The 23,520-nt window shown below is 50.2% G+C and overlaps 2 protein-coding genes across 8 annotated transcripts in view; both read left to right on the plus strand.

Annotated features, from left to right (window-relative positions):
* Positions 1–6,400: 6,400 nt before the first annotated feature.
* LIN28A (lin-28 homolog A) lies at positions 6,401–18,844 on the plus strand. Its single transcript, XM_004592225.2, has 4 exons — positions 6,401–6,569; positions 7,046–7,242; positions 17,980–18,164; positions 18,514–18,844. Exons 1-4 carry the CDS (start codon positions 6,539–6,541, stop codon positions 18,728–18,730), a joined length of 630 nt encoding a protein of 209 aa, XP_004592282.1. The 5' UTR covers positions 6,401–6,538; the 3' UTR covers positions 18,731–18,844.
* Positions 18,845–22,750: 3,906 nt separating this feature from the next.
* DHDDS (dehydrodolichyl diphosphate synthase subunit) overlaps positions 22,751–23,520 on the plus strand; it is a 32,582-nt gene continuing 31,812 nt past the window's right edge. Inside the window, exons 1-2 of one of the 7 annotated variants that reach the window (XM_058677237.1) lie at positions 22,751–22,830; positions 23,217–23,335. In XM_058677237.1, coding sequence (XP_058533220.1) covers positions 23,273–23,335 — 63 coding nt within the window. In that variant the 5' untranslated portion in view covers positions 22,751–22,830; positions 23,217–23,272. The other 6 variants (XM_036494394.2, XM_058677229.1, XM_058677264.1 and 3 more) reach the window with 6 other exon arrangements.

The raw sequence follows: 23,520 nt of genomic DNA on the forward strand, positions 1-23,520 counted from the left end.
GCTTCAGGGGCACTGGGAAATGACGGCATTCCTGCCTCCTGCCTCAGTGGTGCACGACGACCATCCGGTGCCAACAATCACCAGGTGAGTGGATGGGTGTGACTCCCAGACCAGGATCCCTGAAAGAATCAACAGCCATGAGGGAAGTTACAGTTGGGTGCTGTGGGCGTCTTGGCTAGAGAATACCTGAGAGCTACCATCCCCGTCCAGGGGGCTAGGGCAGGAGCATCATTTCCCCCTCCTGTTTATATCTTGTGGGGGATGTGTCAGAAGGAAAAGATTTAGAGGCTGTCAGGGTGAGGGTCAGAGGTCAGCTGGGGTCAGGAAGTCTATTTCACTGAGGTCACCCTCGTCTCCTTTCAATCTAATGAAGCCATTATTGGTGAAAGCAAGTGCCTGGCGTCCTGCTCCGTGAAGCAAGGCCAGCATGAGGAGCAGCCTGAAAGAAGCAGGAGGACTCCCTGGGCTTGTCCTCCCGCCAGTTCAACAGGCCTGAGAGGTGAGAGGTGCACAATGCTGCCTGATGGGGGAGCCCTTGTCCCCGGGGTGGAATGAGGATGACAGCAAAGTGCGAAAGCAGATGGTTCCTCCATATCATTAGGAATGTGCACCCCCCCACACACACACATGCGGACACACACACATACATATCATATTACCTGAGAATGTCGGAACTGGAGGAAACATTTGTATAACAACTAATCCAATGCTTTCCTTTTGCCCCTCAAGGGCAAAACTGGAAGTCTTGCCTGAGGCCACAGAACACCACCACCAACAACAAAAAAATACACAGCATGCCATCAGGCTGGAATCCTATATACAACATAATAATTTGTTCAGTATCTCTCTCATCTAGATTATAAGCTCCATGAGGGCATGCATTTGTTTATTTGAAAGAAGGGCTGACAGAGAGGTATGGGGGAGTGTGATAGAAACCCAAGTACTTCGGCCATCTTTTGCTATTTCCCAGGCACATTAGCAGCAAGATGGAGCAAAAGTGGATGTTGGGGATACCAGTGTTGTGTCATAGTGGGCTAAATCACTGGTTGTGATGCTAGCATCCCATATTGAGAGCTGGTTCAAATCCCAGCCATTTTTTTTTTTTTTAGATTTATTTTATTTTTATTACAAAGTCAGATATACTGAGAGGAGGAGAGATAGAGAGGAAGTGGAGCTGCCGGGATTAGAACCAGCGGCCATATGGGATCAAGGCGAGGACCTTAGCCACTAGGCCACACTGCCGAGCCCAAATCCCAGCTATTTTTGCTTCTTATCCAGCCCCTGGATAATAGGACTGTGAAAGCAATGGAAAATGACCCAAATGCTTCAGCCCCTATTACCCACATGGGAGACCCAAATGGAATTTCAGACTGCCAGTTTTGGCCTGGTGCAACCCAAGTTGCTGTAGCCACTTGACTGACCCAGTGGATGGAAACTCTTCATCTTTATCTCTTTTTCTATGTCACCTAAGCTTTAAAAGAAATAAGTAACTATTTAAAAGAGTGAAGGTGGACTTACTCGGAAGCATTCCGATATGGCATGGGAGCGTTCCAAGCAGTGGCTTAACCCACTGTGCTACAACACCAGCCCCTGGAGGCACACATGTTGTGCTTTGTTCACTCAGGTTCCTTCAGTGTTTCAAACAGTGTCAACTGCATTGTGGTATATGTTCAATAAATATTTGTTAGGAATCACAAGCCTGGATCCTATAAGTACTGATTGTATTACACAAATAATTTCTCTTCACAGCCTTTTTCCCTGCCTGAACATATCTTCATCTTATTGATGAGACAGGACAGCGCCATTCATGATGATGATATACTAGGCAGGTGGAAGTATGCGTGTTCCAATCGGCTCCAGCTGTGTACCAGTTGAACAACACTAGGCCAGTTCTACTGATTAAGCTTTACTTTCCTCTCCTAGCAAGTGGGGATTAATAGCTTGACTTTAAGGTTGAAGGAACTAAGAAGAATCCTGTGTTCTTTTTCCTTTTTTAACAAGAAACGTAGCTTTAAAGATTTCTTATTATTGTTATTGGGAAGTCAGATTTAGGAGAATGAGAGACAAACATCTTCCATCTACTAGTTCACTCCCCAAGTGACTACAATGGCCAGAGCTGAGCCAATTCGAAGCCAGGAGCCAGGAGCTTCTTCCAGGTTTCCCAAGTGGGTGTAGGTCCCTACTGCTTTCCCAGGTCATAAACAGGGAGCTAGATGGGAAGTGGAGAAGCTGAGGCATGAACCAGCACATATAAGGGATCTCTCCGGAAACAAGGTGAGGATTTAGCCACTAGGCTATTGTGCTGGGACAGAATCCTGTGGGGTTTTTTTGTAAATAATAGCTGCTATTATTATTATCTACCAAAAATATGCATCCCATAAGGCAAATATTTTTGTATCATTCATTGATACATTCTTTTTAAAAAATTTATTTATTTTTATTTTTTAAGATTTATTACTATTAGTATTTTTTTTTTAATTGAAAAGATGGATATACAGAGAGGAGGAGAGACAGAGAGGAAGATCTTTTGTCTGACGATTCACTCCCCAAATGACTGCAAAGGCCGAGCTAAGCTGATCCGAAGCCAGGAGCCAGGAGCTTCTTCCAGGACTCCCACATGGGTGCAGTGTCCCAAGGCTTTGGGCCGTCTTCAACTGCTTTCCCAGGCCATAAGCAGGGAGCTGGAAGGGAAGTGGAGCAGCTGGAACATGAACTGGAACCCATATCGGATCCTGGGCATTCAAGGTGAGGACTTTAGCTGCTAGGCCTCCACACTGGACCCATTGGTACATTCTTAATACCTAGAACAAGGCCTGCCACCAAGGAAGTACTGGATAAATATTTGTTAGCTATTGCATGAATTATGACTGAGACCTCTCCAAGCTTTTATTCTGATGAAGGTGTGAACCTACAGAAAAGGTACTTAGGAAAGTATCTAAAGTGGGGAATGTTCTTTGTGTGGCTACAGACACACTTGTCTTAGTTAAAGAGCTCTCACCCAGGTGTTATTTCTCTCAGAATCACAAGAAACTGTCAATGCTTAACTATCTGTTCTCTTTCCTAGACTATATCTTTTTGGAAGGCAGTGGATATTTGTTTTATTTTGCTGCTGCTGTTTTATCACCATACTATTTAGTGCATATTGCTTATTTAACCTCTCCACTAAACTTGGTCACAGTAGGTGCCTGTGAAGTTTCCACTGGGATGGAGACCCAAGAGAGAAAGGTTTGGTCAGGTAACCTCACCTCGCACATGGAAAAAACTTACTGAATTTGAGGAATTAATTACTGTGGGAGAGAGGTGTTCCTTCCTGAAGTATCCTCTGCCTCCACAAAGGTGACTTATTGGGACCATGAACCCCGCTGGAGTTTCTGGGGGAATGGATTTGAAAGAGGCACCTAGAATAAGTGCTTTGACTGTTTTAATAATGTTCATTATTTCAATAAAACCTACTTAGGAAACTCTTGTGATGGGCCATGCTTACTGCAGAAGGTGTTGGGGGAACATGCCAAAATGAAAAACATATGAATAGCCTGGGAGAAAATGATTGAGAGCAGGCAAGCAAGTGCCCATCAGTCATCATCATCATCATCATAACCACAACAATAGTATTTCATGTTATTAAGAACTAACTACATGTCAAGTGTTACTTCAAAATGTTTGCCCACATAATAGAACTTCATTCTCTGGGCCCAGTGCAGTGGCCTAGCGGCTAAAGTCCTCACCTTGCAAACTGGATCCCATATGGGCACCAGTTCTAATCCCAGCAGCCCTGCTTCCCATCTAGCTCCCTGCTTGTGGCCTGGGAAAGCAGTCAAGGATGACCCAAAGCCTTGGGACACTGCATCCATGTGGGAGTCCTGGAAGAAGCTCCTGGTTCCTGGCTTCAGATCAACACATCACTGGCCATTGTGGCCACTTGGGGAGTGAATCATCAGATAGAAGATCTTCCTCTCTGTTGCTCCTCCTCTTTGTATATCTGACTTTGCAATAAAAATAAATAAATCTTAAAAAAAAGAACTTCATTCTCTGGATATCTCTGAGAGCTAACTATCCTCCTTTTCCTCACCAGTCACAGAGAAAATTGAGGCATATCCAGGTCTAGGACACATTGCATTAGGTCACAGAGCTGAAACCAGCAGAGATAATATGCAGACATGTGTCATCTAACTCAGCCCTGGTGTTCCTATGAGGTGTGAAAAACTGGGGAAATAATTTGAAAACAAAAATTAGTTTTTTCTGGTCTTCTTTGAAACAAAAACATGTCTTCCTCTTTTATCACCTTCAACGGCCTCCTGATGAAGGGGATTTTGAGCGAGCCACACCCCTCTCACGGAGTCGTATCCTACTGAAAGTGCTTTCTTTTGGGTTCAGTGAGTCGGTGTGAATGGGGAGGTCGAGGAGAGTGAGGTTTTCTGGAAAGTCAGGAAGCATTCTCAAAGCTGGGGACTGGGAGCTACGTGCGCCTCGTTCAGCACCGTGGACAGAGCTGCGGCGTCTCAGCACCCTGGACAGGGCAACTGCTTGCGCCAGCCTTGCGAGCGAACTTCACGGAGAGCGGACCACGCCGAGCCGGCGCCTCCAATTCCTTTTCCCCTCGCTTTTCTTCTGCCAGACTTCAGCCACCTGTTCCTGCATCTGTATCTTAAGGGCGTTACTAACCGTGAAGTGAGACTTTTAAGTGGCGACTATCTTGATGTAAACGTAAGTGGCTGAACTCCAGAGAACGCTTCAGAAATTAATTAGTACTTCCTAATTGGGAGTGGGACACTGCTGATGATACTCGTAAATGAAATGTATTTTTTACGTTGAGTACCAAAAGGGCCACTGTTGTCCATTATATATCCCCCCCTGGGTCCTGTTGCCCGAACCTGGAACTCACTTTTCAGCTTTTTGGAGTGAAACGCTCCTAGGGGGAGAAGGAAATGCCCTCTCCGGTCCCTGACTCTGCCCCACACCCCACTCTCCCCGTTCCCTACCCCCCACTCCTATCTCTGCTTCTCTCACATGTACCCATGCGCTGCAACGGAAGAAACCTGGGAGGTGCGGCACACTTGAGGGAAGACTACATCCACAGCAAGCGGATGCCCCCGAAAGCAGACTCTGTCCCTTTAAATGGGTTGTAGCAGTGGGGGCGGGGAACTGGCCGGAGCTGGCATTGTCCAGTTTGAACTGAGCACCGGAAGTGAAGGGGCAGGGCCAGGGCCGTGCACTGAGCCCCGGGCCATTGTCCATCTCCGACCAGGGCAGTAGCTACCCCCCTGGCCAACCCTCTTTATCTCCTAGGAGGGGAAGATCCCTCTCCAAATGGAGACCACCCCCGTTCAGTGTTACTGCTCTACCAACCCCACCAAGGCAGGAGAGCGCCCTTGAGCCTGGAGGCCGAAACGAGGAGAGTCCAGTGACCCCTGAGAGTCAGGAGTCCAGGAGGCAGCGCCTCCACCCAGCGTCCACTCGGCCCCTGTCCGGCACTGGCCGGGGTGACATGGGGGTGGGGGCAGCACGAGAAGGCACTGGCTAGAGGGGGACATGCTTGCAGCCCCCGTGGGTCCTCGGCTCTACCTGGGCCAACTCTAGCCGCACATTTGGAAGGAAGGGATATTTACACAAAATCGATTACAAGTGTGTTCCCTCTTTGGCGGGGAGATCCCGAAAACAGAGTCGGGAACTCTGGCACTGATTAGGAGGCAGCGCCCAAGTAGGGATGGGAGGTCGGCGCTGCGGGGTCTCCGGCCTCTTCCCCCCTCACCCCCACCTCAGGCATCCTGGTGTCCAGAACTTCAGGTCTATCTAAGCACTCGGGGGTGGGGGGTGAGAGCGGGTCAGCGCCGAGCAGCCGGGTCAGCGCGGAGGCCGGAGGGGAAGGGGGGAGGGGCGCTGGGGGCTGCGGGAGGGGGAGGGCTCATCCATTTCTCCCTTGACAGGTGGTTTGTGTTTCTGATTGGCCAGCGCTGCCAGGCTCACACCTCCCTCCCCTAACTCTCTGGAATGTATAATTATCTGCGCGGGGGGTGGGGGTGGTGTGGGAGAGTGTGTGTGTGTGTGTGTGTGTGTGTGTGCAGTCACATGGTTCCAAAAGTACCCTCCCCAGGTCCCCCACACCTGTATCAGCTTTGGGGACCCCCACTGAGTCCTTCAAGTGCAGGATCCCACATTTCTGGGTCTCCAACACTTGCAGGGTCCGCGACCCCCATCTCCAGATGTGCCCGTGTGTGCAGGGGGTGTCACACCTCCCGGTTCTGAGAAGGGACACCCCAGAGGTGTCAGAGACCGGAGCGGTGGGGGAGGGCCTGAGCAGGAGCGGGAGGGGAAGGGAGGGGAAGGGAGAGGCCGGGGAGGGGAGGGGGCTGCCCGCGGGGGGTTGGGTCATTGTCTTTTAGAATTTGGGAGCCTTTGAAAAGCCGTGGGCCCTCCCACCGCTATTGTGCGGGGGAAGATGTAGCTGCTTCTTCTTCGAACCACCCCTTTGCCTCCGGACTTCTCTGGGGCCAGCAGCCGCCCGACCAGGGGCCCGGGGCCGCGGGCTCTGCCGACGATCATGGGCTCCGTGTCCAACCAGCAGTTTGCAGGTTCGAGCTCGGGACTTAGCGGGGCCACCTAAAGGTGCAGGGGCGCCCAGGACCCAAGTCGAAGGGAGGTGGTGGAAGTGTCTTGCCCCCGTCCCACGGCTGCTCGAAGAGACCCCAAGTCTGCGGCCTCATGCTTCACAGGGCCGTCTCGGGGAGTGAGGGACCCTGGTGTCCCAGGGGCGTGCGCGCCCGGTCCACAGGGGCGGGGGAGGAGAGGAGGGGCCTCTCACGCCGGGAGTCCCCGGGCAGCGCATCGTGGGCAGAGGAACAAAACTTTAGGGGCACCGCTGGCTTTGGCGTGAGCCTGGGGAGTGCGGGGGGCGCCTGGGACAGTTTCTAATCGCCCGCTGCTGGGTAGCTACCCTGTGCTGGATGTCCAGCCGCAGGCTTGACACTCGGGCGTCCCGGCCCGATCCCTGAGCCCCCTCACTTTCCCCCACTCCCCAAGCTGAGCGCCTGGCCTCCCCCATGTCCAGGTGGCTGCACCAAGGCGGCGGAGAAGGCGCCCGAGGAGGCGCCGGAGGACGCGGCCCGTGCGGCGGACGAGCCGCAGCTGCTGCACGGGGCCGGCATCTGTAAGTGGTTCAACGTGCGCATGGGGTTCGGCTTCCTGTCCATGACCGCCCGCGCAGGGGTCGCGCTCGACCCCCCGGTGGACGTCTTTGTGCACCAGGTGAGACCGATTCTGCTAACTTTATCAAGGGAAGGGGAAGGGCATGGGAGCGCATAGCCAAAGGTGGGAGGGCCGGCTCAGCCGTGGGTGGAAGGGCACCAAACGCTCATTTCGGCGCCCCCGTCTTTGCCAAACACCCCAGTTCTGAGTCCCGCTTAACTGCTATCGGACCACAGGGGAGGCGCAACCCTGGTTCTCGGCACCGCCCCCCTTCACCCCCTTCCGGGAACCCCTCCGGCTTACCACGTGTCTATTACCTCTTTCCCCTGGGAAGAGGGCAGGGGGCAGGGAGGTGACCCCATGTGGCAGAAACTAAGGTTGTATTGTGCCTGCCGGTGGGGGGAGGGCGAGCAGGCCGGCCGGGGAAGCACATGCAGGGGGCAGTGCGCCCAGCGCTTTTAAACACTGAGTGGAGCTGCTGGGCGGGCGGGATTGCATGCGGGACTGGCGGCCGGACGCAAGGGCGTAAGGCTAAGTCGGCCGCGTCCTCTGGTGAAAGCAGGTGGTCACCCAAAACTCGGGGGCTTTGCGGCCAGGCGAGATTTATCGGATTCCTTGAGGATCCACCGGGACCTGGATATCTTGGCTTGGAGAGCTCCGTGCAACCCAGGGCTGAGGCAGTTTGTCCATTTCCAAGCAGGAAGGAAGCCCTAAGGAGTCCTGACCCTACGTTGCTAGGCCATGCCGAGCGGCGTTGGGGCAGTCGCAACCCCCAAGTTCTCAGTTAAAGAAGGGCGGCACGGTGGGGGGTGAAATTCAGTGTCGCGGGCTGGCCCTGGAGGGAGGCTGGCCGGCCTCTGGCCCTGTTTGGCATTTATGGCCCCAGACAGCCATTGATTGCTCTCCTCACATTCCTGGCCCCGCAGAAGGAACCCTAGACTTCAGGTCGGCCCGGCGTCCCCCTTCTGAGTATCCTAGAGGCGCTCTGGGAATGCCGGGCCATCAACTACCTCTAACAACCACTGGAGGAAGTCTGGCCTATGTGCTCCTTCCACTTTGGGAGGCTTGGGGCTGGACCTGGAAAAGAAGAAATTGCTAATCCCAGGCCCTGTGGCTTGACACCCAAGCCGGGCAGGGAGGGGTTACTTCGGGGAGGTTGGCTGTAGGAGCCGTGGGGGAGGGGAAAGGAGGATGTGGGGATTAAGGGTTGGAGCCTGAGGGATGGCATTCTGGAGGGGGAGGGGTGGGGAGGGGAGATGCTGGGTGGACTGGTCAGAGGCTGCAGGGAAGTCTCACAGCCCGCCATGGGGAGATGGGGTAGGGGGACCAGGAAGACTGAAGATGGGGGAGAGGGAGGACCCAGCCATTACTAAGGGGGTCTCTGGGGCTTCTGGAACAGGGGCCCAGAGGACCTGCCACGGGGCCCTCAGCTGCTACTCCTGCCCCTCCATGTGAAAGCTAGGTGGAGGCAGTTGGCTCTGCTCTGCTCCTTGCCTAATTTACATATGTGAATGATAACCCACAGGAAGTAATTGTGGGAGAAAGGAGGGAATTGGTCTCTTTAGATCTATTAAATCACTTTATTACAGGAACCAGCTTTGAATGGCCCTCCTCTGCAGGGTGGCCAGGCTCCCCTACTCTCCCATTTATCTGATCACAAAGAGATTAAAATCTCTGCTGGTCTGGAGATCTGGGCCAGACAGCTTCCCAAATATGGGAAGACTGGAATAAAATGAGTCCAGGATGGATTCATCCCCACCCAAAGGCTTCGAGGAATGTGGCCCTTTATCATCAGGTGATCAACAAGCTCTGGGAGGAGGGCTGTGCCTGTGCCCACCCTGCCTGTGAGCGTCCCCAGCAGTTGGAAGAGTCCTGGGTGGTGTGAAGAAAACCAAGGGCCGTCAGCTGAGGATGGGGAGGCTGCACATGGCTGCAGGACAGCTTAGGGGTCAGGGAAGGGGCCCTAGGGTGTTTCCGAAGTTACAGGTGTCTGCTGAGCTGGGATACATGTCCCTGAGTCCCAGCTCTAGTGGAAGAGGGCAGCGATTGGTGCCGGTCCCCAGGCTTTGTGATAGGGAGGCCACTTGGGCGTGCTCCTCAGACCCCACCTCCCAACTCTAGGGAACTCTAATGGTGGAGGAATTGAGTAGATTCAGGAGTGTCCCCAAGAACCCTTCCTGCCTGAAAGGGATAGTGAGAAACCTTTGTCAACTTGTGGTCGTGTGGACAGTAGGAGGGTCAGGTCCTGAGCATCTGCTGGGGGGCTGAGGGCCAGGGGCTCCCTCTCTGCCAGGAAAGAGGAAGTGGAGGATTAAAAATCACAAGGGCGTGTGCCCCTGAATTCTTCATTAGCCTTTCTTTGTAGCCCCCACCTCCCTGGAAGACCCCATTTACTCAGCCACAGGTCTTCAGATCTAGAAATTTCTGTGAGGCGAGGGATCTTAAGAATCCATATGGTGGCCAATTGCAAACCCTCACATTGGAATTTGTCTGCCTCAGGACTGTTGGGAGAATTGCCAAATCCCCCCTGGAAGGCATGCAGGAAAGTTGCTGATATTCCCAGAGGCCATTTAGACCTTCCCTGGCCACATCCCCAGTGCCCTGAGATCTGGAGATATTTCCAAGTAACAATGTCTTGCCTTCCTGAAGCTGCTCAGAAATCTTTTTTGCTTAGAGGGAGGCAAAAGAAAAATAAGCCCCAATTTGGTCAAGGGACCATGTTGGATTAGGAGGGAAAAAAGATTTTAAATATTTATTTATTGGAAAGAATTACAGCGGAGAAGAAACAGCTATCTCCCACCCACTGGTTCATTCCTCCAATGACTACAACAGCCAGCTCTGAGCCAATCCTGGAGGTGGGAGAGCTTCATCCAGGTCTCCCACACGGGGATAGAGGCTTGAAATATTTGAGCCAGCACTGTTGGTGGGATGGCGGCATTGCAAGGTAGCAAGCTAGACTTGCTACGTTACATCACGATGCTGGCCGCAAGAAAACCATGTTCAACACTAAGAAATTGCTCAGATCGCTGGTGCCTCTTGTTTTTTGTTTTGGTGGAAGTGACAGGGTGTCTAGTATGGGGGTGTTGGCATGTACCCTTCTCTACTCTGTCAGCTGCAAAAGCTATTTGGAAAGAGCCACTTTTTGTTGTCTGGCTGGCATATTTTCTAGGATGTATGTGGTAGGCTGAATGGATGGATATGGAAAACATAGGGGAATCTGAGGAGCTTGGTGGAGTCAGGAGTTCCCTTACACAGTAAGGTCTTCCCTGGGGAAAAAGACTGGGGATGGGGAAGGCTGCTAACTGTTAGCTGCTCTTTCTGGGATGGCTAGAATACAGACCTGCTCAACACATGGCGACTTGAGAGTCTGTGCTGTGTATGTGCTAGGCAGAGTCTCAGGTTTGCTGTGAGCAGGTCAAAAGCAAAAGCCCTTGATTGTTCAGAAAGTTGGTGGAGAGGTACGGGGCCCGGAGGGGGAGTGGACTCTTGGGGTCCTTTGCTGAAAACAACTGCTTCCAGGTCACATCCTCCCCAAAGCTGCAAATACACAGTGACCTTGTGGGAGTCCTGTGTTGGGGAGCAACTGCCCGAGGTAAAAATACCATTCCCTTCTGCAGGAAAGAGGGAGTTTCTATCTGTAGCCTGGGAGCTCAGAGGAATGTTGGGAAAGACTACTTTCTAGAAAGTTCCTAGCACCAGCTTGCAGGGTTAACAGTATTTGAGGTTGGAGTTGCTTAACAAGAAACTAAACTCCAGAAAACTTTCATTCTTAAGCCTTCGTTCATACTCCTTCCTGGGAGGAGTAGGTGGGAGCCGAAAGTAGACGCCCTCCCCCTGCCTAAGGAGCTATGAAATTGCCAAAACATTGGTTCAGAGTGCCTCCTGGCCAGGCGCTGATGAGCAGCGCCATCTGGTGGGGAACGCCGGTTGTTTAGCAGAGGCAAAGCTGGCCATTGGCCATTACTGTAGGCCCCTATTAATAGGACATCACTTCTTCCACCCTCCTTCACACACATACCACTCCTTCAAAGAAATTGCTTCTGGGAAAACTGGTTGGTTTCCTGGCCTCTAGCAAACCCTAACCTCTGGAATGAAAATCTGGTAAGGATTCTAGCTGGTTATCAGCCCAGTTCTTTGCAGCTCCTTTAGCACTGGTTAGATGCTTATTAACCACTGCCGCCACACCATGTCCTTAATCTGGAGGTCAGCATGACATGTGCCACACACAGGTCTGATGTGAAGGTCAAGAGTTAGGACCTATGGAAAAGTGTGGAGCCGTGCTGTGCATTTGGAGAGGAACAAAACATTTGCATTGCTGAACCTAGCACCCGGGGTGGAGATGTGCCTGGGTTAGGTGACTGGAATGGCTCTGGGGGTAGCAGAGTGACCAGGTGCCCCAGCATTAACCTCTGGGACCCCAGCTGTGAAGCTGTGGGAAGGAGCGACCTGGGTCAGGTGGGCAGTGTTGGCACCTGGTGCCACACAGGGACCAGAACCTGGCCAGCTTTCTCAGTCCATTTAAGGAAACTTGGGTTCCTATGCCCTTTTCCTTTTTTTTTTCCTCCACATTTACCAAGGGACCTTGCTCCTTCCATGTCTAAGCCATCGCCTGGTGCTGGGATAGGGTATTTGATGGGGGAAGGGCAGAATGTAGGTAGTTATGAGGTGTTAACTAGGAGACAGCGACCTATATGTACTTTAACCAGAGCCATTCCTTCCCTGCCATCACCCCTGTACCCAGACTGGGGGGCCTGTGTAGGTTGCACGCCTCCACCAGCCTCTTCCTCTTTCCCTTTTAAAATAACTCATCAGAATAAATAATCCAGGCTTCTCTAGACTGAAGGCATCTTGTAAAGGGGGTCCCTTTTAGTTCCTTTCAGGCCATGTGGGGTGGTGATTAGGCCAGACTGAAGGAACCAGGGTGGCCGAAGAGGTCTTTGGCAGCCCACCAGCAGTGACCCGGCAGGAGATGCTGCATCCACTTCTCTTTCCATGACCATAACCCCAACATGGAGAGGAAGGAATGGATCTTGTAGACTGTGGGGGAGGGGACAGGACTGCCAGGGGGCTCTGCAGCCTTGGAACTCCAGGAATTTGACCACCAGAACCAACCAGTGTCAACCCTTTGTCTCCTGGGGCTGGGCTCCATTGGGGGAGCTTGGGCCATGCCCCTCCCCCTAAGGCCCTTTCTTTTTGGAGAGGATAGGGAGAGGGGCGGGCCATGCTTTGTGTGTGGCTGGGGGTGGTACAAGAATTTCAGGCTCCTTTCACATGCAGGCCCTGGAAGCCTGGCTCTGGGGCTGCACGCTGATTACCTATCTGATAAGAGAGGAATTCAAACTATGTGTTTTAGGAAAGGGACCAGGAGGGGGCAGGGAGCCACCCTGGAGACCACCAGCTCAAATCTTGGCCTGCCAGGGGTGCACTGCTCTTTGTGTCTTCTGCAGACCTTGCCCTCCAGGGATGCAGTGACCTGCAAGGACCCGAGTCCATTGCACGTTGGCTGTGCCAGTTGCATTGTCTTCTTGCTCACCACCGCAAGCCCAGTAGAGTCCCAGCGAGTCAACTGGTACAGAGAGGGACCGAGTTGCCACAACTGTCTCCAGATAAAACTTGAGTTAATTTCCAGTCTCCTTGACACGTGGGTCCCAGCTACCCCGCCCCCCATCCAATTTGAAGAGGTTGATAATTGCGGCTCACTAAGGATTTATGTGTGGAAGGTGAAGTGTTAACTACTTTCCATGAATAAAAAACCTCAGAGCACTACCATAAAATTAGTATTTACTCCATTTTATAGAGAAACGAAGAAGGGAGAACAGGCCTTCCCATGCAACCCTTAACTACTTGTCTGCTGGATTCTGCCTAGAACTGAGAGTGTCTCTGGGCAAAAGGATGAAGCTAAGCAGCAGGCTCACAAGGTTTTGGGTCTAACTCCCCAACACAGACTTGTCCCAGTTCCAAGGTTGTGGATTCAGAGTTTACTCTTTCCTCTATCCAACTGGGGCCGCAGGGGGCTTGGGCTTCACATCCCTACATGTGTCTTTGGGCATAAAAGCCAAGAAAAGGAGTCCCGTAACACTTGCAGATTTTCTGTTTTGGGGTGTTGCTATGATAGGCAGTTATAGATAATAATAATGTGAAGCACTAGGTGAAGCCTTGGTCTTTCCATGCGGGGTCGGCAAGATCTGTAGGATCTCTTCTCTGGGACCCGTAGGTGAGTGACCAACCCCAGGCCATAGCCAGTTACCAAGAGGACCAATGATTTAAAATGTTTTTATGTAGAGTGACAGTTCTTTTGTAATTTAATGTTTTAAGATTTTTTGAAAGAGAGAAACAGTTTCTCCTAGCTCACTTTCCAAATGGTTGCAGCCCTCAGGGCTGGACCAGACTGGAGCCAAGAGCCTGGAACTCCCTCTGGAGATCCAGTGTGGGCGGAGCAGAGACCCAAGGAGTTATCTGCTGCCTCCCGGGGTTTACATTTGCAGGAAGGGGGATTGGAGATGGAGCTGGGAGGCCACCATTTTCACCACTGCAGGCCCAAGGATGCTGCTTGCCGCATTTGACCCGTTTCAGAAGTTTTGTTAAAGATGAGTGAGGTTGTTATAAGGTCTTCTCTGGGAGGGTCTGGGCGATGCTGCCTCTTCTACTGTGTGTTGCCTCTGCGAGTAGCCTGGCTGCAGCGAGCTGTGAACTCTGGGTCCTTCTGATGGAGTTTGTCATTTAAATACCTGAATGAATCACCTTGCCTTTTTCAGAAGGCTACTGCTATATTTCAAGTTTTTCTCCTTCCCCTCCCAATCCAGCAATATTATTTAATTACCTTCCCAAGTGAAATAATTATAAACATCTATCTCTTGTTCATTAGTTCCTCCAAAAACCTGCCAGGTGTTACTCTAGGTACCAAAATGTAGCTAAAAATAAAATGGGGACTTTTTTTTAATGTGTATTACTTTAAATGTATCCTGTTTTATTCAGCAATTGCTCTCCCAAACTAGCAACTTATTTCTAATTTTTTGGATATCATTTGTTAGAAAGTGACAACTTCCCATCTGCTGATTTACTGGCCAAATACTTGCAGCTCTCTGGGCCAGGGCTAGAGGCTTCCCCATGGGGAACCAGAACCCAGCCGCTTGAGCCATCTCCCCCACCTCCCAGGATTGCATCAGCAGGAAGTTGATAGGGGACCCAGAGCCATAGGCATGACACAAGACCAGCATCCTGACTACACAATCAATCCCTAAGCTTGCTTGCTTTTTTTTTTTTTAAACCAACAAAAAGGTCAGTAAATATCTCATGTTAGCATTTTCCTGCAATCACCTATTTCTGTTTGATTCTTTTTTCTGACAGATATATGATTATCATCTTTATGATTCCATCAGTCAAGTTGTCTTGGCTTTCATAGTTCACTTATCAGTTACGTATTTAATTCCTCTGAAATGTGTGTTCCATGTGCATGGGACGAAGTGAAGGAATCTGGCTTTGTTTCTGCATAGCTGCTTTCTCAGCATTTGTTGCGTTGGTTTCCCTGTATAATGTGGGCTCTTTCAATGACCTTTTTTTACTTGAACATCAGAGTTAGCATGCGCAAGAGCTTCCATCTGCTGGTTCACTCCCCAAATGCCTGCAATAGCCAGAGCTAGGTGGGGTCCAAAACTGGAACCCAGGAGCTTCCTCCAGGTCTCCCAGGTGGGTGTAGGGGCCCAAGGCTTTGGGCCACCTTCTGCTGCTTTCCCAGGCTATTAGTAGAGAGCTGGACTAGAAATGGAGCAGCCCAAACTAGAACTGGCACCCATATGGGATGACCATGTTGCAGGTAAAGCATTAGCTTGCTACAACACCACACTGGCCCATGACTTTCCATTCTGTTTTCCACATCTGCTTGAATTGTGCTGTCTTTGTCTTTATCTTTGAACTTCTAGTGACATTATTTTGGTATAATATCAGATGTGGCCAAAGGTTACAGAGTAGATTTCAGATAGCCTTTAACCTAGATTCACCAGTTAGCATTTCCCCATTTCCTTTATCTCTGTATATATTGATTGCTTTATTTTCTTCTCAGTCACCAGTTGGAGACAATAAGCACCTTTGTCACTGTACCATCTGTGTTTCTCTCACATAATCTTAGTCCATATGTAGAATCCAGGAATTTAGTCTCTATACGTTTACATTTTCACAGGCAAATTTTCTCAAGGAGGCTGTTTTCAGGAGCTTGCCATCAACTGTGTTTCATGACTTTAACAATTGACATGTAGCCAGGCCTGGTTTGTAGAATGTCCCTCCATTTAGATTTTTTTGTTATATCAATGTTAGGTTTGGGGTGCTTTTTAAAATTTATTATTTTTTAAAAAAAAAGAAAGGCAGATTGGGCAAGGTGCAGTAGCCTAGTGGCTAAAATCTTCGCTTTGCATACACCATGATCCCCATTTGGGCACCGGTTCTAATTCCAGCGCCCTGCTTTCCATCCAGCTGCTGGGAGAAGTTCCTGGCTTCTGGCTTCTGGCTTCTGGCTTTAGATTGTCTCAGCTCCAGCCGTTGCAGCCACTTGAAAGTGTATCAGCGGACAGAAGATCTTCTTCTCTGTCTCTCCTTCTCTCTGTATATTTGACTTTCTAGTAAAAACACTTTTTTAAAAAAGATTTATCTATTTTTATTACAAAGTCAGATATACAGAGAGGAGGAGAGATAGGGGAAGATCTTCCATCCGATGATTCACTCCCCAAGTGGCTGCAACGGCCGGTGCTGTGCCAATCTGGAGCCAGGAGACAGGAACCTCCTCCAGGTCTCCCACACGGGTGCAGGGTCCCAAAGCTTTGGGCCGTCCTCAACTGCTTTCCCAGGCCACAAGCAGGGAGCTGGATGGGAAGTGGAGCTGCTGGGATTAGAACTGGCACCCATATGGGATTCCGGTGCATTCAAGGTGAGGACTTTAGCCACGAGGCCATGCCACCAGGCCCAAAATAAAATAAATCTTAAGAAAATGCAGATTAACACATGCAGCACCTCATTTAGATGTGTCTGGAGTCTTAGAAGCTGCACTACCCTACGTCCTCCCAGGACTGGTCCATCCTTCTCCAGCGGGGATGGTTGTTCTCTTTGCCCAATCACTCAGCCACTAGGGGACACATGGAGTGGCGAGGGAGGAAAGACACATCCTCCCAGCTAGCCAAATATGCACTCAACCCCTGCAGTCAGTGGGGTGACATCACCCTTGTATCTTAAAGTTTATTTTAAAAGACTATTTGCAACGCAGAGAGCTTCTGCCCACTGATTCACTTCCCCAAATGTCTGCCATGGCTTGCGTTGGTTCCAACTGAGCTAAAGTTGGGAAATGCAGAAAAAGTTATCAAGGTCTCGCCCATGGATGGCAGCCCTTGCCACAGACCTCCCAAGGATGCATTTGGAGCAGTCTGGAGTAAGGAGCTGAAAGGGAAGGTTCTGAACCAAATCACTCTCATAGGACAGGCCGGAATCTTAACCGTTAGATCAAAAGTCCTCATTTTGTACCTTGAGGATAGTATAAAAACTAAGGCATTAGGTGAACAGGTAATGTTCAAAACAAAGTAGTGGGGAGAGAGGGCTTTTATTCATTGGTTCATGCCCCAGGTATTGGGTCACTTCCTGCTGCCTTCATAGGTACATTAACAGGAAGCTGGATCAGGAGAATTAGCTGGGGCTCAAACGGGCATTCCTCCTAAGTAGCGGAGTGCTCCCAAGTGCTGCTTATGACACTGTCCCATGTCGGCACCATCTGGACCCCCTGATTCCAATCCAGCTCCCTGCTGAAGCACTTGCAAAACAGCAGAGAACAACTGGGGGAGCGGGGTTGTCCTTTGATCCCTGCCACTTGTGTGGGAGACTCAAATTCTTGGCTCTGGCTTTGGGTTGCTGGGAGCTAGGAGCTGAATCTGGGTGTCTTTTGATAGCAGGGACACAACCAAAACCACCAGCAGAAATGGCTGCCCTTCACTGGAAATCTTAGAGATCTGATTTGTATTTGTTTTTTGTGTTTTTTTTTTTTTTTTTTTTTTTTTAAGATTTATTTATTTTTATTGGAAAGGCAGATATACAGACAGGAGGAGAGGCAGGGAGGAAGATCTTCCGTCCGATGATTCACTCCCAAAGTGACTGCAACGGCCAGTACTGTGCTGATCAGGAGCTTCCTCCGGGTCTCCCACGCCGGTGCAGGGCCCCAAGGCTTTGGGCCATCCTTGACTGCTTTCCCAGGGAACAAGCAGGAAGCTGGATGGGAAGCGGGGCTTCCAGGATTAGAATCTGTGCCCATATGAGATCCTGGCGCGTGCAAAGCAAGGACTTTGACCACTACGTTATCATGCCGGGCCCGGAGAGCTGATTTGTACATGAAATTGAATTGTGTGTGTGTGTGTATGCTAAAATAAACTTATTCCATTTGCCTCCTTGTTAAGGGTGACTTTTTGATTCATAGTTTCCTTATTCATAAAATGGAGAGTGGCCATACCTTTCCAATTAAGTGTACAACAATTGCAATGTGCTCCTGGTTTTACTTATTTATTTCAAAGCGAGAGAACTTCTACTGGTTAATTCAAAAGCATGTCCACAGTGGCCAGGTGTGGTATGGGCCAAATTCTGGAGTCAGAAACTATCTGGGGCCCAAGTACTGTACCATCATCCACTGCCGCCCAGATGCCTGGGAATACACAATGAGATGCAAATGTCCCAAGTGTCCCATTATCTGCTGGGCCATGACACCTGCATCTCTGGTTTTTGATGCAACCATGGGCGTTAATGTTAAAAATCTGTGTTGTGTTCCTTCGTCAGAGTAAGCTGCACATGGAGGGCTTCCGGAGCCTGAAAGAGGGGGAAGCAGTGGAGTTCACCTTCAAGAAGTCTGCCAAGGGCCTGGAATCCATCCGCGTCACTGGGCCCGGGGGAGTGTTCTGCATTGGGAGTGAGAGGCGGCCAAAGGGGAAGAACCTACAGAAGCGCAGATCTAAAGGAGACAGGTGAGGACAGGCCAGCAGCCTGCGAGGGTGGCTGGGAGATCATCCACTGGTTTCCTACGCAGGGAGCTGGATTGGAAGTGGAATAGTCACGACTCAAAAACTGGCGCATCCTATATGAGATGTGAGCATTCAAACTAGCATCTTACATTGCTGTGCCAATTTGCTTGGTTTCTCGCTTCTTCACTGGCTATCCACATGACTGGTGTATTGAAGTTAAGGGCCTTCAGAGTAGAGGCTGCAGTTGGCTTCATAGAGAGCAGCCAATCATTCCTCCTTTTGTAAAGGGAATCTGTCTCTGAGAAGGCCTCACTCATTGTCTTACCACTTTTGTCAACTTGCTCTGTACTAGGTGCTACAACTGTGGAGGCCTAGACCATCATGCCAAGGAATGCAAGCTGCCACCCCAACCCAAGAAATGCCACTTCTGCCAGAGCATCAGCCATATGGTAGCCTCGTGTCCCCTGAAGGCCCAGCAGACCCCCAGCTCCCAGGGAAAGCCAGCCTACTTCCGGGAGGATGAAGAAGAGATCCACAGCCCTGCCCTGCTCCCTGAGGCCCAGAATTGAGCCCCAGTGGGTGGGGGCTGTCCTGCTAGCAGGAAGTTTCAAAGAGCAGGCATCAAATGCAGAGTGGAGAAAGTGGGGATAGGGTGGGTTGGGGGTAGCTGACACTGCCATGAACCTCAGGCTGGGATTCACAGCATCACCCCTTTTTCCCTCTTGGTGGGAGGAAGGAGTGAGGCAAAGGAATTCCAACCATGTTGTATCCAAATGCAAGTAACGGGCTTTGGGGTGGGATATCACCCTATAACTTGCTTGCTTTATCTGGGGCTCCTCCTCCAAAACCTCCCGCTTCAGGAAGCAGCCTAAATGGGGAAGTTATTTTCCTCTCAAGGAAGGATATGGAAGAATACTTTCCTCTCCAGGGTGCAAAAATTGGCTGTGGGATCAGATTATGGGACCTGTCCCACAAGCCTCTGCCTTCTGTGGGGCCTCTTGGGGGTAAGGCAGAGTTTTTCCATATCTTGTTAATTCATAATCCAAGTAGTGGGTTGTGATGACCTGCCCACCCAAAACAAAACAAAAAAGCAGGGGTGTGGTAATGAGGGGAACAGCTGCAGACCCTCACCCTGTTCTGGGCCAATGTGATTAATTTATTTGCTCCCCTGGGTAAACTGTACCTTGGGTCCCACTTTCTCCACGATGCCAACTGCACTAACTGTGCGAACGACGTATCTTGTGCATTTTAACTTTTTTTTCTTAATATAAATATTCTGGTTTTGTATTTTTGTATATTTTAATCTAAGGCCCTCCTTCCTGCACTGTGTTCTCAGGTACATGAGCAATCTCAGGGATAAGTCCGCAGCAGCTCCGGGTCTGCACAGCAGGAAGAGTTTTTATTGTTTTTTTTTTATCATCACAGAGAGCAACTATTTGGAGTGCACAGCCTGTTGAACTACCTCATTTTGCCAATTAGAGCTGGCTTGTTTGCCATAGTGTCCTCTTGAGCCCCTCCACCTTGAAAATACTTCCTGGGATGTTAATTGGGTTGCCCCGGGGGCTTGATCTCCTCCTTCTGGAAGATTGGAAATTAGTCTGAACAGGAAAAGGTGGTGTAGAGAACAGAGGTTGAGCAGGGTGGAAAGCCCACAGAGGAAGCCATGGTTGGGCTTACCAGATCCTAGCACCGCAGGTCTTGGCTTTATATACCAAATCCATCCTTCGGCAGATTAGGTCAGGCACACAACAGAGTGTGTGTGCACATGTGTCCATGCATGTGTGTAACAAAAAGAAAAGAGTTGATAAGGATGAATTTGAAAACCAAAAGCCCTGTTCTCATTCTATGCTGTCCTGCCAGGACTGAAAACCCTTAACCTTCCCAAATTCTTGGCTTCCAGGGATATAAGGTAGGGCCTCTGTGGCAACCGGAGCCAGTGTCCTGCCCTATGTCAGTAGATAACTATTGGTAACTAAAGGAGAAAAAGGGGGTTTCGTTTACATGCTGAGAGATCACCACAAGCCTACCTCACTGTTGAAACGGGACAAATGCAATAGGGTGCATTGGATTGTGTGTGTCTGATCCCGGGTTCCTGTCTCCCCCACATGTTGCCCCCCTTTAGTTATTTGGGCTTGGTAGGACTTCAGTGAGTCTCTGAGTTGCTGATTGCTAGGTGGCCTAGTTTTGTGTAAATATAATGTGTTGGTCTTTCTCCATGTTCTTTTGGGGTTGTATTGTTTACAAACTTCTTTTTGTATTGAGAGAAAAGTAGCCAAAGCGGCTTTGACAGAAGGTTCTGCACCAAGCCAGAGGATCTAACACACAAGGGGGTCTCAAGCCATCTTTGCTTTTGTGTTTCCCCCACCTCTATCCTATTTTGGATCTTCTATCCTTAAAATGTGATGCCTACTCTTCCCCTCTTCTCCATTCCTCCACCCACAAAAGGAAACCCTACACATTTAACACAAATTCTTGGGGGTGTCTCCACACCCCTAAAGGATTCGCCAAAATCCTAAAGAAAATCCCTCGTTCCCAACCACCTGAGTCAAGGCCGTTTCCTTATGTGTGATTCACATGCCAAAAATTTAAGGCACTGATGTCTTTGGGTGAATCAAGCCTACTTCATTTGTATCCTAAAAAAGAGAAGCAACCGGGGACCTTCTGTGCAGAAAGTGGGGTTTGGAGACCAAGAAGGGAACTATGAATGAATGTATTTCCAACTCAGGAACTTTTATGCAGGTGCAGGAAACTTATGTCAAAGTGGCCACAAGATTATTTGATAGGAGACGGACGAATGTAACTCCATGTTTACTGCTAGAAACCAAAGCTTTGTGTGAAATCTTGAATTTATGGGGAGGGAGGGTAGGAAAGCTTGTATCGTTTCAAGGTCTCCTCATTACTAACTTGCAGGAGACTAAGCTTCCTGGGCTTGGGGGACCCCATCCCTGGGGTTCGCGTATTTGAAGGTTGATTTTTTTTTTTCTGTACTGGATGATTTTTGCTGTACTTTCAATTTTCTAATCACCTTGTAACACATATACTGACTTCCCCACCCCTTCTCCTTTCCCTGGGAAAATAACATTGAATAAATCAAGACTTATTGGTACCTAAACTGTCATCTCCTTGTCAATTGTTTAGGGCGCTTTCCTCCCGCGATTCCCACCTTCTGGGATTTGGACTCAGAAGTCACAGAGGAACCATTAGGTTTTTCTGTTCAGCCACTTTGTTAAGGAATCTTGGAAGTTCAGTCCTCTTAGTAGCTCATTATGGTGGATTTTGGTTTCTCCTGAAGGCTCTTGTCCTTTGCTTGGAAGCTGCCACATTCAAGAGGGGATTAGGGGCTTGGCATGCATAAGAATGGGGTTGCCTGTGCCACTGGCTGGGATGAAAGGATGGGGCCAGGGCTTGGGGCATGAGACCCTAATAATAGTCCCCTACTCCTCAAAGCCTTTTACAAATCTTAATTAATTAACCCCTGCAGCACCCCCAAGGAATGGGAATCTGGAGCTGGGGAAGTTGAGGCCAGAGCCGATTCACTGGCTTCAGACTACATTGTCTTTTGAGCCAAAGTTTTGCTAGCCCTTCTAATGAACACTGAGTTTTTAAACATTCATCTCCCCCTAGGGGAAGGAGGATTTAAAACGGATAAAACTTAATTGGAGGCAAACCAAGTATTAACACAAAGTGCAAGGACACAAGGAAACTGGATTAAATTCTCCAGCCCTGGCAACAGGACTAGAGCAAGGGTAGGAAGATGCATCCGTCAACTCCAGGGAGGTTGTGACAAACTATCTCTGGGCGGCAAGAAACAGTCTTGGGAAATTTCATGTCTTGGGCTGAAACTCCCTCCCCAGTTGCACAGCCACAAGGATGGGAAAGGTTAGGACTAAATGGGTAGGCTATGTTTCTAGAGCTTTCTTTAATTAAGGTACTAGAGGAAGAGGACCCCTGGAATGCTCAGAACAAATACGGGATCACCAAGTTGCTTTATGTTTAACACTAGTTATCAGGTTCTTTTAAAATGTTTTTTTTTTCCTGTTGAACTACCAATTCTGTGACTCAGTTCCCCAAAATTAAAAAAATAAGGTGGGTCCAGACCTTTTGTGTCTTAACGATCTACCTTCTGCAAAACTTCCTAGCTGGATCTAGGCGGGTTTCAAGAATCATGAAAACCATGAAATCGGGGTGCCCTTACGTCATACAAAATGGATGGAAATTCACTGCTCTGGTAGGATTCAGTGGGGCTACAAAGCGCTTCCCAAACTAAATAAAACACGAAACGTACGGTTTTAAGGCTTGTACCACGACTTCTACTGAGGGCTGTGCCCGGCTGCAGAACGCAGCTTTACACATTTCTCTTCAGAAGGCCGTTAGGAACCTGGAAGCACCCCCAGCTCCGAGGCCAAATGTCCTTAATCCGTACCGAGTCCCTGTTGCCCCGGGCCGGCCTCCACCCCGCCTTCCACAGCACGTGGCCTAGAGCCCCGCCTCCGTCACGTGGCCCCCGCTTTGCTACGCCCCTTCCGCGCACAGAGCGCACGTCGCTCCTCCCACTATCTCCACCGCCCATTGGCCCAGCGCGCTGCGATGACGTGTTCCTTGAGCGCCACGTCGTGAGGAAGTATCAGCCCGCGGGATCTGTTGGAGGACGCCCTGCGCGGCGGATCAGGTGGTGAGGGATTGAAGGGGTGAACTAGAGGAGAGGGAGGTGACCCGGCAGGGTGGAAATGGCTAGAATTCTCCCGGGGTGACTGAAGGAATAGAAAGTGACAAGACCGCTGAAGTGTGAGGTTAGTGGGCGAGTGGGATCGCAGAGTGGGACGTGAATCTGGGGAAGATGGAGGAGGACGCTGGGGACAGTCGAGACCTAGGCAGGAAGCCGATGGAGCAATGAATGCAGATATTTAGAGAAAGGCAATGGGGACGAGGTTCAGGAAAGTGGGTGACCCGAAGAAAGGGAGTCTGCGGGTCTACGTAACAGCTTGTCCAGCTCGTGGCTTCCCGCAGTCCGGCAAGCCCTGGTGACCGCTTCATCTCCCTTCTGGTTTATCCCAGTTTACCTGACGTGTGTCTCCAGTTCCTGAGCTGATCTTTTTGATCCGGCAGAAACGATGTCGTGGATCAAGGAAGGAGAGCTGTCGCTTTGGGAGCGGTTCTGTGCCAATATCCTAAAGGTGAGCTGTGGCCCCGGTCACTCGGAAAGCCCGTGTACCAGCACCTGTGACGTGGAATTTAGCAAAGGATTCAGAGTGCCTCAGCACTGCGGGGTGATTTCATATGACTGTTCCTGACCGGCTGTTGTCCTGGTGACATCTTGAGGAAGCCCAGGGCCTCCCAAGAGCATTGGTCAGCATTCACG

The sequence above is a fragment of the Ochotona princeps genome, chromosome 2, assembly GCF_030435755.1.
Source record: "Ochotona princeps isolate mOchPri1 chromosome 2, mOchPri1.hap1, whole genome shotgun sequence".
In the NCBI taxonomy this organism is placed as follows: domain Eukaryota; kingdom Metazoa; phylum Chordata; class Mammalia; order Lagomorpha; family Ochotonidae; genus Ochotona; species Ochotona princeps.

Excerpts from the sequence above, each read along its gene's own strand:
- LIN28A (XM_004592225.2), top strand. The coding sequence starts at position 6,539 with ATGGGCTCCGTGTCCAACCAGCAGTTTGCAG. Across the intron at positions 7,243-17,979 it reads TGGACGTCTTTGTGCACCAG|AGTAAGCTGCACATGGAGGG; the intron begins GTGAGACCGATT and ends TTCCTTCGTCAG. Across the intron at positions 18,165-18,513 it reads CGCAGATCTAAAGGAGACAG|GTGCTACAACTGTGGAGGCC; the intron begins GTGAGGACAGGC and ends GCTCTGTACTAG.